We start from the raw sequence: 18,162 nt of genomic DNA on the forward strand, positions 1-18,162 counted from the left end.
ACTTCCCTTTCTCTCATTTCTATTTTCTTTCCCTAACCTAAAGCGTGTATTGACCCCTAAATATAGCTCTGAAGCATTCTTCAATGTAGATTTCTATACTGAATGATGTTCGTTTCACGCCGATGCTCAGCAGAGTTGGCTTATGACAAAAACGAGCATCAACGCAAGAAATTGATTAATCCCAAGTTAAATATGGCGGAGAGACACATCACCACCAGCTGTCTGAGGCGTGCAAGTCAGTGCCAGTTCCCTTAACATTCGTGGAGGGGGTGATGGTCCAAGCGCTTCCGTCCTTACATCGTGCTTAGTGCCCCTCAACGCGTTCACTTCGCGTCTTCGCCATCGCCATCGCCATCGCCATCGCCACCCCATCACCACCCCATCGCCATCGACTTTAACTACTATGCCTGCACGAACCCGCACAAGCAACCAAAGTGCAGATTTCAAAGTTTACTATTCAACAAAGGTCCCTAAGCAGAAAGTTTTCCCACATCGAGCGAAGAAAGTCCGTGTGAAGCCGGCGAATAAGAATGTGGAGGCCGAGTATAAGCAGCTGACGTTTCAACCGGAGGCGTTGAGGAGGCGTGTCGTGGTTGAGGACTCGGATGAGGAAGCGAAAGAAGAAGAAGAAGAAGAAGGAGAAGAAGAAGAAGAAGAAGGAGAAGAAGAAGAAGAAGTTGTGGAGCGGGCTGAATCAAACACATCACAAACCACGGAAAGGACGGCGAACACAATGCTAATGGAGAAGGGGAAGAAGCGCAATAGCGACGTGATAGCAAATCCTGTGTTGGATGGGGTTACAGCGCCCGAGACACCTGCTGCAAAACATAGGCGGATGTCCACAATCAAACCCGAGAACGATGTAGAATCGACCGCACTCTCTGAATCCGACGAAGAAGAGAAGAGATTCAGACGGAGGACACAGTCCACAATGACGCAACTCGTCAGCGGGAGGAAATCAAGACGTGGAGAGAAGGAGCTAGAATTCAAACCTGTGAAGAGGATGGGCGCGGGTAGGAGCAAAGGGGTACAGCCGAAGGGGAAGAGTGACTCTCAGAGGACGCTGACACAGATGATACCTGGTTTGATTCCTCTCAGTTCTGGCTGGGAGGATGAGGAGAATGGTGAGGAGATACCGCCGTATCTTGCTGGGAGTATGACGGTTCAAGACTACGACGATGAAGAGAGCGACACATACAATCCTGCTCTTAGGCGACGTCTGCCTCAGCCCGGGGTCTTTAGGCCTGTCGAAGAAGATGGTGAAGATATTGCGGCACACTCGGCTCTCCATCGAAGGGTTCCACTCGGTGATGCAGATGAAGGAACCAGAGAGAGCCAATTGGTGTCCCACGGGATTTTCCTTCTTAGTGATGTAGAGGACGAAGAAGTCAATGAGAGACATTTAGCAGCTCACGGGATCTTTCCACTTGAGGACGATGAGGACGACGAGTACCAACCTACCCAAATCGTTCACGCCCCAGTGAAGAGAAAACGAACGTCACGACATCCACCACCCCAGGAGAATATCAAACCTACCCGGACTCCCCATGGAAAGCTGGCTGTGCGGAATCCGAAAAAGTCAAGATTCAGCCTCTTGTCCACGCCTCAAAGGCGCAGAGTCACGGAAATAGCTTCTTCACAATCTCCGCCAAATACACCCCTGTCTACTCAATCCTTTACTGAGAATATGAGTCGGTCACCTTTGAAAGAGCGATCGAACAATACAGTCCAAGATACACCATCGAAACGTATAAATGTAACCTTTCAAACACCAGCGAAGATCTCGAAACTAACGACCCCATCTAAGCGAAGGTTCGCAAGTGGGATCGTTCCAGACTCTGATGAAGAAGAGGAAGATGTTTGGAGTGAACACCAAGACTCTTTTAAAAGCCTAGCCATTGGGGCGGAGACGCAAGCCATGGTTCACGGTATCGATCATCTGGTCCAAACTAGGCATGTGGGAGCGGAGACTCAAGCTATTCTAATACAAATCGATCAGGCATGTGCGAATGCGGAAGAGGATGCGGCTTGGAATACTAGAGACCTATCACCAGAGCTAGGGAATTGGAGCCTTGGAGATCGTAGTGGTGATGCCCCGCGAGAGCTTGAAAGATATTATGTCCCGGCAAACATGAAAGCGGGAACAGGCCCCCAGAGTCACCTTACTTCTCCAGTACATGTTAAGAAAGAATCTATGGATGAGGAGTTGCTGGATCTATCCAATAACGGTGAAGACCCCAAACCTAGTCCAGGGCCTCATGAGGCCGAGCCTACCAAACGACTTCGTCTCACGCAGCATAACAATGTCTCTACCGACCTCAACGGCCTTCTAATCCAAGTCCCACGTTCTCCATCCCCTGCGCACCCAGAAACTCAGCGTTCTCACTCCAGCAAAGCCGAACATCAACTCCAAAGCGAATGGCAATCATACTCACAATTTCGACCCCAAACTTCACTACCATCTAGCCTCCATGATGCACTAGAAGCATTTGGTTATCAACCAACTCCCTTTCCAGCGCCTATGTCAAGGCCAGGAAGTATCCCATCATCCACATCGATGACAAATTTGAGCCAGGCTACAACGGTGGACGGCACACAGATGGTTCCAAATAAGCGAATCGTGACTCCTAGGAAAACAATGCTGCATTCACAACTCATCGCTAGTGATCCAACGCCTACAAAGACACCAAGTAGGGCTTCCAGTTCCCAGCCATTTGTCTCTCCGCTAAGACCACTACCTTTAATCATACCATCGAGTTTCCCAAGTCCGGGGCAGGCCGGAATGCCAGATTGGAGTACCCCCGTATTGGCGAGAGATGCGTTCGGGACATCGAACCAGTGGGCGGACAGTGTGGACGACTTTAGCATTCCACCCCGTCCGCCACTGGAGGACGACGACTGTGATAAGTAATTTGGGGTTAGTAAGGGGTATTGTAGATAGTCTTCGATTCGGATGAAATCTATAGCACGGAGATAATATATACTACTTGGCGCTGCACAAAATACACTTGCTCGTGACAACATCGGTCCATTTTTTATCCATGCATCCACGTGTTGCAAAGTCGCGGAACTCCTCGGCCATCTCATTGTTAGATCTGTGAAATTCCAGACCGGCCACTTAAAGTAGTTAGCGCAGATGGATATGTCGAACTTCAACTCGGTTGGACGAGTCCCCGGCTGTTGCAACTCGTGCCCCGCAGGCCCCAGGCTAAGCCGCTCTTTCAGGCCCTCTTTACCCCGATTCTCGATATACTCGGACACAAAAGTGGACCGACCCACGACCGTCTTGGCATTTGACAGCAACATTAGGAGAAGCATTGGCAGGTGATGTGCAAGTGCACCAAAGTAGCTAACAAAGCAAAGACTTTTTAAATCAGATTGATTAATACTTACTTTCCCCTACTCGAGTTACCATGGAACTACACGGATCCGTTTTGGATTGGGCAGCGTCCGCCCGATTCAGCACGGGTCCTGAGAAGCAGGTATCTGTACAGAGATTTTAAAATGGTAGCATCAACGCCTCTCATATCGAGTTGATCTGACCGTTTTCCCTCCTTCAGTACGCTATTCCGTCTTACGAGTAGCCCCGTAGAGCTTACTTACCATTGAAACTAACCGATTGTGCTGGGTCTAAGCAATGGCCGCAAACAATGAGCAGTCGACTCTTCATATGGATGGGTTACCAGGAGCCTGGATAGAGACACCCGCAAATCCAAGTTTATATCAACTTTACATTGGCTCCAACAACCCGGGGACGAGCAATGCTATTCAATCACCCAACACCAAGTGTTGGCGAAACAGCCGATAGGTCTAACAACATGCCAGTTCTCTTCGTCCAACCTCAACACTACTATGCCTTCTCTAGATGTCTTGTCCGAGAAATACGAGGAACCCTATTCCGAGTCTGTTGATACGGAGTACGAGGGTGATGGTGGAAGATTCGCCGCTATCAGCACTGTTTCTTCGGGCCATGGGGGCCGCGCTCCAAATGCATGGAAACTGATGAATGAAGAGGATCTATTTCGCGTCCTTTCAAGGAACAGAACTGGCATATTTGGAAGGACCAGCACCGTAGCCACAGCATCTAGCACTGAAGGCGAGCTGGGAGAAATTAACAAACTCATATCCCTCATGTTAATTGCACCCGAAAATAAACTTCTAAAGAAGAGAAGACTAGACATATCAGTATCGTCATCAAAAGCGTTACCATGAAGGGCATAGGTCTTGGGGCGGCTTTACAGCCTTTAGTCTGTGACCTCTTCCCCACAACCTTTTCACTGAAGACCCGCGTCAGGCTGCCGGAAAGCTTGCCGCACGTGACGTTGTCACACGTGACGCTACGTCGAGGACGAATTTGGGTCCTTGGGGAATCTAGTAAATGATTTAGGACTAGCTCCTGCTTCATTAGGACTGGCTCACTTTTAGTCACCATGTAGTCACCTCAGACCGCAGCGAACTCTTGTATGACCCAGAAGACAACGCGGCATTGGTGGTGAGAGAAACAGGAAATGTTGCTCTGAAGACAAGAACACTAGGAAAGAGCTAGAGAAATGAGTGGATCTTAAGGCGATCATGCGCGAACACTCCCTCGAGTAGTTTCAAAGCTTTTCAGGATCGAATACACAACGAATGTCAAGGTGGGCAATGAGCTTGCTCATGGTATATTCGACGGCGAGAAGAAGTGGGCGAGCATTGCAGAGGCCATGGTTACAAAGGCTTCGGTTCAGTCTTGAGGCTACTCGGCGAGACGACTAGGCGCGAAGACCGCCCTGGAATACGTATGGAGCTTGCGAAATCTCACACATATAGCTAACACATCGGCAAGCGATGCGCTATATCAGGCGGGAGAGTCTTTGTACGATATCTACGACAAGATTCTCCGTACTGATGAAGGCTGCTACTATTTCGGACCTGCAGAAAAGGCTGCGGTCTACTACAAGAGTCTCGGGTATGTACCACTAAAGTGATAGGCAACAGCGCATCCACTAACCCCTGTACCTGAGGAGCACGAACGCCATATCAAAGATAGGTGGCAATCGTGGACCCCTGGGTCGGCTGCCTAAATTGAGCAAGCTTTTCTTAGCGGCAAACAGCATCATCACAATTCGGTGGAAATCGCAGATTCCAAACAAAAAACAAACGCATGACCAAGGAATGCCGTGCTACGAGAACCAAGAGCACCAAAAAAGAACTTTAACCTGCCGTTTTATAATCAGGTGATGGCATGTACTAAATTAGTTATGGTTGGCGACCGCCAATCCTCGTCAGTATATAGGGAAACATTCTCTTTCCGGCCCTCATTGTTGGATCTCCCTCCAACAATCGGCCTAAGACCACTGCCGGAGTCTTTACGCGCGGAATTGTTATCTTCTTCATTCTTCTCTCTAACGCCTTGCTTGCTCTTGCTGAGCCTATTGCTGCTTTTGAAAGTCACCCAATCCTTCTCAAGCACAGGAGCCTCTCGTTCTGTAGACTTGCTGCTTACGCCATCGCCCAGACAGTCGTGGATACACCTCTGGTCCTAATATAAGCTTTTGTCTTCGTTGTCGTAGTCTACTTCATGTCGACCCTACAACCTATATCTTCTCAGTGCCTCATTTCTCTCTACTTTTATGGCGTTTGACAATGACCATGTACGCCTTCTTTCGGGCAATCGGAGTCTCGTTGATTCACTTGATCCAGCGACTGGAATCACTAGTATGGTGATTCAAGGGTAAGAAACCTGCTACAAATACTAAGTCAAGCACTTGTGTCTTCCCGAAGCATAAATTTATTTCTGATTGTTCGCTAGTGCATATACCTGTCTTTCTTACGTTGCTAAGTACTCTCTCCGAGATCCTACCTGAGTCGTGTTTCACATAGTTGTGAGCTCTCCTTATTCGAATAATTCGCTAATTGCCTGTAGCTCTCATTATCTACTCGAGCTACTTGATTTCATCGAGAAAGATGCAACTATAGTTTCTTGGCTCCGATGGATAAATCTAGTCCAATTTGCCTTCGAAGCCTGGTGGCCAACAAATCCTACAACCTTGAATCTAGTGCATTCTGCCCTATGTTGTTGCAGTGATTCCAAATGCAGATCCTCGTTACCAGTTTTACGCTATCCAACGAAGCATACCTAGGTCGCTTACGGTTAGTGGAACCAACTATATCCAAGTCGCATATAGCTATTCCGAATCTCACCCTTGGGAGGACTTTGGATTTATCTGCACTCTTTTTCGTGTTTTTCGTCTCCCCCACATCTTTCGGCATAGATCTTCTGAAGTCTAACAAAGATGATGATGCTGTCGCCAATTATACGTGTAACAAAAGTTCCGAAGATGATTGAGAAAACTATAGAACTTGACAAAACGCCAAAGATGTTCACACTGGCCAGCAGCTGCTGAACACAGCATTTAATCCCATGGGTGAGCTAAGTAGTGGAAGAGATAACAATGACACAGTGAAGGAAGTAACCAAGAATGGCAGGATTTTCACCTAGCAAAACGTCAACTACACCATCCCATTGAAGAAGGAAAGAGGAAGCTATTTCAAGATATCCAGGGCTACGTTAAGCCGGGAAAGTTGATAGCTTTTATGGGTGCCTCCGGCGCTGGGAAAAAAACGTTATTGAATACCTTGCCCCGGAGGATTCAGTTTGGAGTTGTCCAGGATGACTTCCTCGTTGATGGCCAATCTCTTCCTTCCTCATTTCAAGGCCCAACGAGCTTCGTCAAGCAAATGGACATCTGTGAGTCAACTGCATTGCAGTTTTCAGCCAAGCTCTGCTAGCCTAAGGAGGCACCCTTGGAAGGGAAGTAAGATTATGTTGAGAATATAATCGATTTGTTAGAGATTCACAATATGACTAGCGCCGTAATTGGGAGGGTTGGGTAGTTTAAACCCAGAGCAGCGAAAGCGAGTCACTATCAGCGTAGAATTAGCGAGTAGGCCGGAATTGCGGATGTTTTTATAGAGTAGCCCACCAATAGACTTGATTCAGGAGCTGTCTTCAAAATCGACCCGTTCCTGCGAAAGCTTGCTATCGCAGGTTAAGTTATTCGTTACACTATATACCAACCGTCTTCGGTCCTCTTTGAGCTTTTCGACCAGCTTTTGTTGTTGAAAATTGATGGAGCCTCTCCCAAGAATGAGAAATTGACTAAGGAGATCCAAGGGATTATCAGTAACCTATAGAGCGCCTCCACTAGCAGGAAAACACGAAACGATGGAGAATTCGCCATGCTGCTCACCACGCTGCTCTATCTATGTGGAGAGATTCACCGTACGTTGTAGGAGTTTTCATGTTTCATATCTTCACTAGCCTCTTTAATCCCTTCGCTTTCTGGTATCTCAGAAATAGACAGTTTGGTATGCAATCGCGTCTATTCACCATCTCACTTCCCCTGATTCAGCAAGCGCAGGCGCGATCCTGGGTATGAGGTCGATCTATTAATCGCGAGAAGAAACCTCAAAGATCTACTCTTGGAATGTGTTCTCCTGAGGTGCTATCTTGAGCGTGACACCCTACGACAATCTCGCTGGAACAATCTCCTACGAGTGAAGACATCTATAATTAAGCCAAGAGCAATGCTAATGCAGGGCAGGGTGCTGCTGGTACTAGGCCACGTGGTGTCCACGCGACACTTACGTTGCTGCAAGCATTTGGCTCTTTGCGATTGTGTTTGAGCACTTTTATCTTGGATTCAGTCAAAGCGATTGCAGCGTTTTCTCCGAATGAATTCCGCCGCTTGTGCCGATCGTTTTTACTATGAGTAAGTGTAAATGCAGGGCTGTCGTGAAGTACTCTCATACCCTTCAGTTGTTCGTTTCTGCAGTGTCGTGGTCCCGTAAACCGACCGCCCTGCCTGATTTCTGGCAAAGTTGGATGTACTGGCGGAGGCCCTTCCACATCTGCTCGAAGGCATGTTGGGCCTACATATCGGTGGTGTACCAATCCGATGCAATTCGAGTGAGATTGCAGTATTCGCACCCCCGCCAGGCCAAGACTGTCAGTCCTACGCTGCCGGCTTTGCGCAGCGGTGCGGCGGCTACGTGCAGACCCAACCAAACGGCAACTGTGGCTTTTCCCAACACCGGAGAAGAACACAGTTTGCAGCCAGCTTTAACATGGATCCTAGCAACATCCCCTTCACTCTACAGCAGGGCCATAGCTGACCAAACCAAAGGGGCGTACATATTGTTAATTTTGCCGTCTTTTTTGTATTATGCAGCGGGTTGTACTTGGGTGGTCGGTGCAAGATCAACTCGAATTGCAGCCCAACGGCGAGGAGGAATAAGAACGGAATGAGGAAGAGGCAGTAGGGCATGAAGCATAGACAACTGGCGTTTGCTCTTGGGTTGAAGTCTGTGGGCTAGGGGTTCGGGTGCATTCGGCCGCGGACCGCAGCCTTCAGCCTTGCGGTAGTTTGGGGCCCGATTTTCCCAACTTCATGTGTGGATATGTACGGATTTGAGACGGGACTGCCGCGAAGCGTCCCGCTGCATTTTTGTTCAGGAGGCAAAAAAGGTTGCAGGTTGTCAGCATCATTCGATATTACGATAATTTCTAGCAAAAGCGGTGAAGTGGACAGGAGCATTGGGCTTCTAATTGGGCGTCGAAGTTGCCGGCATAGCATTGCTTTGAGTTGAATATGTGGAAGACTGCCACGATTTCGACTGTCGTCCCGGACTTTCCCATGCACAAGTAGCTTGATACGCACCTTGGCCCCACAAACTCTAGGCGTGCGGTTTCGGGCCTTGAAACGCTGCCCCGTTCCCGATCGGTACTCCATTCGGTAGAGCGTGCAGCGAGCATCTGCGATATCTCTGATATGCCTAGCGGGTTTGTGGCTGGGAATATGTTCCTCCTTTCCTCTCAAATGCCTCACTTCTTCCGAAACAGCATACTCGGACGGACGGAATTATGGTAAATACTGAGTGCTGAAGTAGACTAGTGTAGATAACATGTGCATCGCGATCCAGGTCCCTCTTCCACGTCTACCCGATTTAAGTTCGCAAACATCTAGATTGCGCTATTAACGAAACAATCCCTGCACGATGATTGCATTGCCTGGCCCTCACAGCTTTTTCTGCTTTGGTGCTGCACCGCCACCTGCGCTCGTATTGTTTGTGGTCGTTTGATGCCGGATTCGAGACGAGCAATCCTGCGCGTTTGGGGCTCAGATAGGGCGAAGAAGGGCACGACGACGTCGGCGAGGACATGTGTCGTTTCTGCGAAGCGCTGGAGTTCTTCACAGGACCACATCACGAGGGAGTGGATGAAGTAACAGTCACGCTGCCAATTGGCTAAAGCTCGATCGCATTACACCGCTTGCAGCCGTTCAGCTCCAGCTCTTCGTACCCGTTTGGCCACCACAAAGGCGGGGAGCGGCAAGCAGTCACTTGCTTTCCTTCACGATCCAGACACCGCGCCCAAGCAACGTTGCAGAGCCGTGCCACCAGGGCTCAGCGACCTGATTCTTAATACTGGCCCTGCGGATTGGCCCCGAATCGTCATGTGAGACAAATCACAAGCCTGGAATGGATGACATTTTTCCTGCGCAAAAGCAGCACGGCATAATAATTTTGACATTGATGAACAGGGCCGAATTTGTTGCGAATGTTCAAGGTTCTTTCGAGACTACCTCCATCGCACTTCAAGGCTGGGGATAAGATACTCCGTCAGCGCCTTCCGCCTTGTCTCTCGCCTTCCGGCAATTTTTCGTCGGACAAAACCGTGTCCTGGACTCGGTACGTCTCCCTCAGGAAGCCCAATCAGGACTATTCAGCGCTAGGACGCCCCGCCCGTCGACAAGGAAAGCTGTCTTCCGCAAGGACGCTGAATCGCCTTCCGAGCTTCATCGTCACTATGGAAGCTAGTTATAAAGGAGCCCTCGCCCCGCCCATTCGAACAGCAAGCCCAGCTCCATTGACCCAAGACTTTGCCCGTCAACAGGTGTCAAAACAGCAGCGTACCAACTATCACTCTTCATCCATTTTTCCCAACGCCATCAACACCATGGTTTCCCAAAGCGTCAACAAGACTGCCCTCCACCCTACCGGCGTGCAGTGAGTTGCCCTCCTGACGCCACGTTGCCAATTGCTTTACCTCTCTGAGATCCAGCTAACGTACAGCGTACCAGGCCGTCAACGGACCACACTGAGATCGAGGAGGAGCTCCACGACAAGGCACACATCGACTATGACCGAGTAGCTATTGTACGTCGCTTCCAGCTCTTCCAAGCTCCACTGGCCTTTGCTGACAGCTTCATTCTCATCCAGGTTGCCAACCCTTCCGTCGCCGCCCTCTATGAAGACGCCCTTGTATACGAGTCTGGCTCTGCCATCACATCTTCAGGTGCTCTGTCGGCATATTCTGGTGCCAAGACCGGTCGATCGCCATCGGATAAGCGAATCGTGGAGGAGGAATCGTCGAAGAAAGACGTGTGGTGGGGTCCTGTAAACAAGCCGATGACACCCGATGTAAGCTTTCCGATCCGTGTTTCGCCGTTAAGCCGTGGCTGTCTTGCTTGTGAATGTTGCGGGGAGATGTCATCAAAGATGTTCTGTCCCAAGCCTCTTCGCGCATGCTTGGCGCCTTCCCCGCATCACGTTTCATGCATGCGCTCCTCCTTCCTTTTGCCGCCTTGGGGAATTCACCACGTGGTGTTATTATTCCTTTTGCTCATACTCTTGGCAGGTCTGGCGAATCAACCGAGAACGTGCCATCGACTACCTCAACACCAGGAATCGCATCTACGTCGTTGATGGCTTTGCTGGCTGGGACGAGCGGTACCGAATCCGTGTGCGGGTCGTCTGTGCCCGCGCTTACCACGCTCTTTTCATGCGAAACATGCTGATCCGGCCGTCACGGGACGAGCTCGAAGGCTTCCACCCCGACTACGTCATCTACAATGCCGGCGCCTTCCCTGCAAACAGGTACACCAGCGGCATGACCTCATCAACATCCGTCGCCATCAATTTCGCCGAGAAGGAGATGGTCATCCTCGGTACTGAGTACGCCGGCGAGATGAAGAAGGGTATCTTTACGGTGCTCTTCTACGAGATGCCTGTGAAACACAATGTCCTCACTCTCCACTCGTCAGCGAACCAGGGCAAGAGCGGCGACGTTACCGTCTTCTTCGGCCTCTCAGGTACTGGCAAGACCACCCTGTCAGCGGATCCCAAGCGTGCTCTAATTGGTGATGATGAGCACTGCTGGAGCGACACCGGCGTCTTCAACATCGAGGGTGGCTGCTACGCCAAGTGCATTGGCCTGTCCGCGGAAAAGGAGCCTGACATCTTCGGCGCCATTCGATTCGGTGCCATCCTTGAGAACGTTGTTTTCGACCCCATGACTCGTATTGTCGACTATGATGATGATACCCTAACGGAGAACACCCGATGCGCCTACCCTATTGAATACATCGAGAACACCAAGATCCCCTGCATTTCGGACAAGCACCCCAAGAACATCATCCTGCTCACATGTGACGCTCGTGGTGTCCTTCCCCCAATCTCAAAACTTAACAAGGAGCAAACCATGTACCACTTCATTTCCGGTTACACTTCTAAGATGGCTGGTACCGAGCAGGGCGTAACAGAACCGCAAGCCACCTTCTCATCATGCTTCGCCCAACCTTTCTTGGCCCTCCACCCTATGCGCTATGCGAAGATGTTGGCTGAGAAGATCGAGGAGCACGGGGCCGATGCTTGGCTCTTGAACACCGGGTGGGTTGGTGCTGGTGCCACCACCGGCGGCAAGCGCTGTCCCCTCAAGTACACTCGCGCTATCCTTGATGCCATCCACTCTGGCGAGCTCGCGAAGTCAGATTACGAGACTTACGAGACCTTCAACCTCTCAGTACCACGAACCTGCCCGAACGTTCCGGACGAGCTCCTCAACCCCGCCAAGTCATGGAACGGAACTGCGGATTTCAAGGGCGAGGTTGAGAAGCTTGGCAAGCTGTTCATGGACAACTTTAAGAAATACGAAGACCAGGCTACATCGGAAGTTACCAAGGCTGGTCCACATGTGTGTTGCTGCCCTAAGCATTAGAGGATTAGATGGGGATTTTTCTTTTTAACTTATGCACAGACTGACTAAACATTTTCCTCCTCCTCCTCCTATCTTTCCTACCTCTTCCTCTCCCTCATGTAGCCAACCGGGCTCGTGTCCTGATCCAACGAAACGAGTAGCAGACCATGTTTCCCTTTCCTTTACTTCTTTTGGGGGTAAATAAATATTTTCCTTTCCTCTGTCATACTTTCCGATCATCGGACTTCTAAAGTGTATTATGGATCGATCTCTTGAACGATTACATTGGAGAGCTTTTCTTCAGCTTTCTGACCGAACGAACTGATACCGCATGTTGGAGTCGGAGTTGGATTATTAGTTGTGAGTTGGAGAGTGGATGAACTTCACAAGGGGGTGGGTTGCATATGAAAGGAGTAGACATATGGAACTATTAAGTTCAAATTAATAGTTCTTGTTCATTATTTTGAGCTGACTGTTGCTGTGATTTGAACCAGTCTTATGTATGCTTAAGAGAAATCTTCCTCGCTCCGTAAGTGAATGAAGTAGTCTTATTGTTTGTGAGTGGTTTAGGCTTGAGCTCAGCTGATGATCGAGAAGTTGGAAGGACTACGTTTGGTTCATTATCAGATCTCAAAGATTTTCTTCAAGCAATCGATGTGTGAATTCTACGTAGATTACCGACGACTTCACCCGCCCATTCATTGAGCCGGCATACCTTCAGGAAAATTCTGGGGGTGATGAGACCCAACACTCTATCGATAACATACCTCGGACTTTAGCTCCCAGTGCTCCGACACGCCAAGCTTCTCGAAAGGCCAAAGCTTCCTGCCTGGGAAAGAAAGCACAACGAAACCATTCCACCGCCATGCTTGCCGCAACACCTTCTCGCTCTACGCGCAAATATGAAGGGACTAGATGATATGATTGTGAGCGGCGAACCCGGCGTATCTAAGATCGAGCAGCTTCCTACGCCCGCGATTTCTCCGATACATGGAAATGTGGCTGTACCACGTCGTCGCCGCGATTCAAACGATGCCAAACGGGTGGGAATGGTAGAGAACGACAGGGACATAGAAGGGGGATTTGATTGCAGTAGGAGTCTTAGCGCGAGCTCGAGTAGTAGGCGACAGAGCATCAATGACGAGGCGGTGTTGTCGGATACGAGCGCGAGCGAGAGGGCCCGACATCCGCAAATCACAAGACCGGGCGATGGGAGAAGGAAGAGCAGTGTAAGCGAGCAGGAGAAACTACTGAAGCTTAGTCCGAAGCAGATACTTGAGTTGACGGGTGAGCCTGCGAGTATCCCGGTTCGAACGGCGACACCAATCCTTGAGGATGTGTTGGAGGGGGAGCGGAAAGAGGATTGGGCGATGGGGTTGTTGGGAGAACCAATTGAGTTGAATAAGGCCGGCGTATTGCATGGGGAGAGGGCAAAGGGCATGACGAAGAACCTGGGAGTGAAGCAGGAGAGGGAGATTGCGGCTATCAAGAGCCCCTCTGGCGAGTGGAAATATGGCCGTCCCGGATTGAGCTCGAGAGCGCTGTCTACACCGCCAGTAATACGGAGGAAACAATCAAGTCAGAGGGCCCAGGGGCATGCTTATGAGGGCGAGGGAGAGAAGAGGTCCACGAGACCAATACCTCCACCGTTGAACCTCGACCATAAAGATCCTACGAGTGGATCAAATCTGAAGCCTCCTGTGACGCAGGACAGGGAACGCGATACCCCATCACCGATGCCAGCTTCAATGCCAATCCCACCTCTCTCAATCCCTACCTTCCTCTCCCTCGAACTCTCTGCGGACAGACCCTCGCCACTATTCATCTACCGACCCTCCACCACCGACTTCCCCTACGAATCATCGAAAATCAAATACGAACGCCTAGTAAACTTTCTCTTCCTTCCTCCGAAGCTGGAAGCAATCCTCGGCTTTGGAGCCCTCGCTTGCTTCGACGCTTGGATGCACGTCCTCACCATCCTACCGTTACGCTTTTTCCTCGCTCTTGGGATCCTGGTGAGATGGTGGGGCTCCGTGATCGTTAAGGAATTCCGCGATATTGCGAGCTTTGTGTATAGGGGACTCGGCAGGTTATGGCGGAGAAGATGGAAGAACGCGGAGAAGCCTTCGCCGGTGCTGAATCAGCCAGTTGAAGAGGAAGCTACAACAAGATCGCGGAGGCCGTCTGTTTCTACTGCCACTTCTACTGCTGTGTCGCCAAAACCTGCAACGACCTTGAGAGAGAATGGAAATGTGACGTTAAATGGTTCTATGCTAGAATCGAAGGGGAAGCGTCTCCGAAGTTCCAGGTATAGACATCGGAGAACGAAGTCGACACCCTCGGCTCTCCTTCCGAGCCATAAGGCAGATATCTTAAAGGGGCTCTTGGTCATTTCGAGTTGTGCAATTCTCATGCGCTTTGATGCGAGTAGAATGTATCACGGTATTCGTGGCCAATCGGCTATCAAGCTATATGTTATCTACAACGTCCTCGAGGTAAGTTACTTCAAGCTCGTTTAGATTCTTTGTGCTAATTTGAATCAGGTTTGCGATCGCCTTTTCTCCGCCCTGGGCCAAGACGTCCTTGAATGCCTATTCTCCCGTGAAACCCTCGACCGTAATCCAGACGGTCGCAGCAAAGTTATCCGTCCCTTTTGGATGTTCATCCTTGCTCTCGTCTACAACGTAATCCATGCCACGGCACTCTTCTACCAAGTAATCACACTCAACGTTGCTGTAAATTCCTACTCCAACGCACTTCTGACTCTCCTCATGTCCAACCAGTTTGTTGAGATCAAAGGCACCGTGTTCAAGAAATTCGAAAAAGAGAATCTTTTCCAACTCACTTGTGCCGACATTGTTGAGCGTTTCCAACTTTGGTTGATGCTCCTCATCATCGCTATGCGGAACATCGTCGAAGTCGGTGGTCTCAGCATTCGCAGCAGCGAATCCTCTTCGTCCTCATGGGGGGGTGCTTTCGGAGGCGGGAACTCTAGTACTGCTTCGTTCGCAACACCAAGTATTGTCCCGCTCAGTTTCACTGTGTTTCCAAAATGGATTGGGCAAGTTCTGAATCCTTTTTTGTTGGTGCTGGGCAGCGAGATGTTAGTGGATTGGTTAAAACATGCCTACATTACCAAGTTTAACCAAACGAAACCGGAAGTCTATGACAAGTTCTTAGATGTACTTGCGAAGGATTATTACTCGAATGTAAGACATCACCCACCTCTTCCAGCTTGGAAGGTACAATTCAAGAATGTTAAGCACTAACGCAAGAATAGGCCTTCACAGACCCCAACTTAACTCGCCGTCTTGGCCTGCCTGTCCTTCCACTCGCATGTCTCTTCTTCCGCTCCGCCATCCAAACCTACCACATGTTCATCGCAACCCACATGCCGCTCCCCTTCCCCTCAACCGCCACCTCCCTTACGACCGAGTCTGCGACCACCTCTTCCCCCGCCACAACCGCTGCCCTCCAACACATCGACCAAATCTTCCGTCGCGCCCTCGGCCGCTCCGCCTTCGGCGCCGGCGGAAACGGTGACGCGTCATCCTGGTGGACATTCTGGAGATGGGATCTCGACGACACGATCGCGTTCGCGACCATGGCTATCGTTTTCCTAGTCGCGTATCTCTGTTTCTTAGCGATTAAACTCGTTCTCGGGATGATTTTGCTCACACTTGCACGGAATAGATATCACGGGATGAAGGAACGGGAGAGGATGAATGTGGAGACGGGCGGGAAGAGGATTGGGGGGTGGGGTGTAGTGGATGTGGATGAGGAGAAGAGGAGATGGATTTATAATGATGATGCGGAGGGGTTAAGGGGTTTGAGAGAGAGGGATGAGAGACAGAGGGGTAAGGAACAGAGGGAAAAGGAGCAGGGGACGGCGTTTGGACATGTTAGTCGGTATGCTATGGTTGCTAAGAGGATTTGGTGAAGGGAGAAGAGGGGTGAGTTGGTGGAAAGTAGCAGCGAATAGAATACAAAATATCTGATACATAGGTCTTGAATTCCTTGAATTGGGAGCTGTCCCCCCGATATAGGCAGTTAAGTGCCGATGCTTCGAGTTGAGCAAAGAGGTTCATACAACGAAGTAGTGACTGATCAACAAGAACGGCATTTTACATTGGCAAGTATGAACTATCTCCAAGTTAGTCACCAAAAAATCATAGCTCTTGTGCTGAGCTTTTTTGCTAGCTTGATTGGCCGTTTGAGAAGGAAAATCTATATGCAACACATGGGGAACAGAATTGACACGAGCCAAATTCGACGACTTGGGTAATCAATCTCTAAAACGGTGCTCTCCTCCTATTCCCGTAATGCGTACAAGTCCATGACCTCCCTCATGCTAACTAGCCCGATAAACTTAGGTCTAACTCTACTTCACTCCACTTTTTCTCGCCCCCTCAGCACATTCTCCTCACCTTAGGGTCTAGTTTTGGTCCTCTAGTTCCGTGTTGTCCGTCAACAAATCTCCGCCACTCCCCAGAAGTCCGGTCTAGAATGCCCACAGCAACATAGATCTATAGGTGGAGATCGATTCTAGCGGAATTGTGTCGCGGGGCCGTTAGCGATACTTCTGAGAATCTGGGTTAGCGAACGAAGCGAAAGTATGCATGATGAGCTGTCTAGAAAAGCCGGGATTGTGCTATGCAACTGTGTATCTATGGCGCGACTTTCACAACTCAGTCGGCTTGATGGTTTCAGATTTCGTCCACTGTGACTCGATGGCGTTGATATGACGGCTTAATCTCGTCCGGGGAAGAAAAGCGCCTGCAGAGGACAAGGGAAGAACCTCCACACCCCATTAAGATTCCGATAAAGAGGTACGCCTGATTTGCGGCACTGCAAAGGTGGCGCAGGGCCCCGAGGGAAAGGAAACATAGGAAATATGCTGGAGGATTTATGCTATAGGGAAAAGAAGCAGTCATGCATCTCCAAGGAATGGCTGAGATGTCTCGGAACTTTGGGGGTGGTGGAAATACCACTGCAGTAATGAATGAATAGATCTGCGAGGAGGTGAATGAACGGAGAAGTATACTGCAGGTGGTGACGCTTTTGGAAAGGAGTGGACTTCAACTTCGCCGTGTCGTGTTAGGCAGCGCGTTTTGAGAACGGAGTGGCGCTTAACGGAAATACGGTCGTGCATACATAGCTGTCTAATTATGTGGGAGGTGGCCTTCATCTAAGTACCCTCACCCACGGGTGTCTATGCAAAAAATGTTGGGAAAGAAGAAGAGGAGATAAATTTCGCGGATTTCTCTGAAAGAACACTTTGAAAGGGAAACACAATATATGTAACACGCGTATAATGTATATACACACGCCAACAATAACCAAAAGCGTTTCGCCTAACCTCCTTGGGAGTCAGGCGAAATGCAAGCCACGTGCAGGTCCGCGTTTAATTGAGCAAATTTTTCCTGCACATAACCTCACAGCTGCATGAACAATCAACATCCACGTGAAGCAATGAGCACAAAGCATAGATTGTAGACTGTCCTGCATGTTCGGAAGGGTTCGGCCGAAGTTTGACTCTGCGTTCACTGCACGTTCGGGAAGGCTCGGCCGGGGGGAGGTGTGGGAGCTTAGTGTTAGTTAAATGGTGGATGAGGAAAGTAGTACAATAAGCAATTTTCATCAATTTCTACCTACTGCTGTCGTGGTTGTGCGCAAGGAGAACACGAAGAATGTGGGTGGGACGACAGTAGGTTGCAGATAGGAGGCCAAGGGAAGGAGGGTTAGGTTCTTACGCCGCATGCGGTCGGGTTTCTGGGGAGTAAGCATCTTGCGGGTCCTGTGAGGTTGGTGTTGCGTTGTCGGAGAGTGGGATCTCGATAATTGGAGCCCTGGATAGGAATTCAGAACTGAAGAACTGGCTGGACTTTCGGTTGAGGTTTGCCAATAATGCTCCTGTGGTTCGAGAAGTCGGACTCCGCAACTTGGGGGTCAAGTAGAGATATCGTGACACCTGCTAGAAAGTCAAGCTGGCTACCATATAAAATCCTGCCTGTGGCGTATCCGTAGTGTAATCCTTCATCCTGAGCGCTGAGTTCAAAGTTCCGGGGCAGGGGCACGCAGCAAGCCACCGACAATCCTAACCTCGCTTCCATCGTTCAAGATGTTGGGTTGAAATCCGATAG

General features: G+C 49.9%; 6 protein-coding genes across 6 annotated transcripts; 4 read left to right on the forward strand and 2 right to left on the reverse strand.

Moving 5' to 3' along the window:
* Positions 1–350: 350 nt before the first annotated feature.
* Positions 351–2,954, forward strand: BDR25DRAFT_55313 (uncharacterized protein). The gene has a single exon (XM_033698734.1). The coding sequence runs from the start codon at positions 404–406 to the stop codon at positions 2,909–2,911; it is 2,508 nt and encodes an 835-aa protein (XP_033545335.1). The 5' UTR covers positions 351–403; the 3' UTR covers positions 2,912–2,954.
* A 6-nt stretch (positions 2,955–2,960) lies between these two features.
* Positions 2,961–3,318, reverse strand: BDR25DRAFT_357427 (uncharacterized protein; the record flags this gene model as incomplete). The annotated part of the gene is made up of 3 exons (XM_033695798.1): positions 2,961–3,007; positions 3,052–3,095; positions 3,152–3,318. 3 exons carry the CDS (start codon positions 3,316–3,318, stop codon positions 2,961–2,963), a joined length of 258 nt encoding a protein of 85 aa, XP_033545336.1.
* Positions 3,319–3,413: 95 nt separating this feature from the next.
* BDR25DRAFT_394762 (uncharacterized protein) lies at positions 3,414–8,439 on the forward strand (the record flags this gene model as incomplete). Its single annotated transcript, XM_033698329.1, has 29 exons — positions 3,414–3,482; positions 3,512–3,559; positions 3,585–3,621; positions 3,656–4,133; positions 4,187–4,358; positions 4,409–4,492; positions 4,536–4,554; positions 4,594–4,721; positions 4,756–4,778; positions 4,826–4,963; positions 5,004–5,108; positions 5,153–5,216; positions 5,276–5,518; positions 5,553–5,702; positions 5,764–5,782; positions 5,848–6,038; positions 6,080–6,156; positions 6,193–6,311; positions 6,360–6,407; positions 6,449–6,730; positions 6,803–6,867; positions 6,956–7,030; positions 7,081–7,165; positions 7,276–7,345; positions 7,395–7,539; positions 7,587–7,732; positions 7,784–7,924; positions 7,953–7,990; positions 8,020–8,439. 29 exons carry the CDS (start codon positions 3,414–3,416, stop codon positions 8,106–8,108), a joined length of 3,348 nt encoding a protein of 1,115 aa, XP_033545337.1. The 3' UTR covers positions 8,109–8,439.
* Positions 8,440–10,000: 1,561 nt separating this feature from the next.
* On the forward strand, positions 10,001–12,040 carry BDR25DRAFT_231064 (ATP-utilizing phosphoenolpyruvate carboxykinase; the record flags this gene model as incomplete). Its single annotated transcript, XM_033685368.1, has 4 exons — positions 10,001–10,050; positions 10,125–10,200; positions 10,264–10,464; positions 10,682–12,040. 4 exons carry the CDS (start codon positions 10,001–10,003, stop codon positions 12,038–12,040), a joined length of 1,686 nt encoding a protein of 561 aa, XP_033545338.1.
* Positions 12,041–12,876: 836 nt separating this feature from the next.
* Positions 12,877–15,992, forward strand: BDR25DRAFT_304931 (DUF747-domain-containing protein). Its single transcript, XM_033690316.1, has 3 exons — positions 12,877–14,514; positions 14,563–15,228; positions 15,300–15,992. Exons 1-3 carry the CDS (start codon positions 12,922–12,924, stop codon positions 15,957–15,959), a joined length of 2,919 nt encoding a protein of 972 aa, XP_033545339.1. The 5' UTR covers positions 12,877–12,921; the 3' UTR covers positions 15,960–15,992.
* Positions 15,993–16,302: 310 nt separating this feature from the next.
* On the reverse strand, positions 16,303–18,132 carry BDR25DRAFT_394765 (uncharacterized protein; the record flags this gene model as incomplete). The annotated part of the gene is made up of 10 exons (XM_033698330.1): positions 16,303–16,650; positions 16,705–16,767; positions 16,826–17,031; positions 17,064–17,181; positions 17,222–17,295; positions 17,348–17,381; positions 17,454–17,582; positions 17,645–17,670; positions 17,705–17,852; positions 17,888–18,132. The coding sequence occupies 10 exons, from the start codon at positions 18,130–18,132 to the stop codon at positions 16,590–16,592; spliced, it is 1,104 nt and encodes a 367-aa protein (XP_033545340.1). The 3' UTR covers positions 16,303–16,589.
* Positions 18,133–18,162: the final 30 nt, after the last annotated feature.

Source organism: Lindgomyces ingoldianus (genome assembly GCF_010093535.1).
Source record: "Lindgomyces ingoldianus strain ATCC 200398 unplaced genomic scaffold BDR25scaffold_24, whole genome shotgun sequence".
Classification (NCBI taxonomy): Eukaryota; Fungi; Ascomycota; class Dothideomycetes; order Pleosporales; family Lindgomycetaceae; genus Lindgomyces; species Lindgomyces ingoldianus.

Coding starts and splice junctions, on each gene's coding strand:
- BDR25DRAFT_55313 (XM_033698734.1), top strand. CDS start 404: ATGCCTGCACGAACCCGCACAAGCAACCAAAGTGCAGATTTCAAAGTT.
- BDR25DRAFT_304931 (XM_033690316.1), top strand. CDS start 12,922: ATGAAGGGACTAGATGATATGATTGTGAGCGGCGAACCCGGCGTATCT. Junction 14,515..14,562: donor TTATCTACAACGTCCTCGAG/GTAAGTTACTTC, acceptor AATTTGAATCAG/GTTTGCGATCGCCTTTTCTC. Junction 15,229..15,299: donor CGAAGGATTATTACTCGAAT/GTAAGACATCAC, acceptor ACGCAAGAATAG/GCCTTCACAGACCCCAACTT.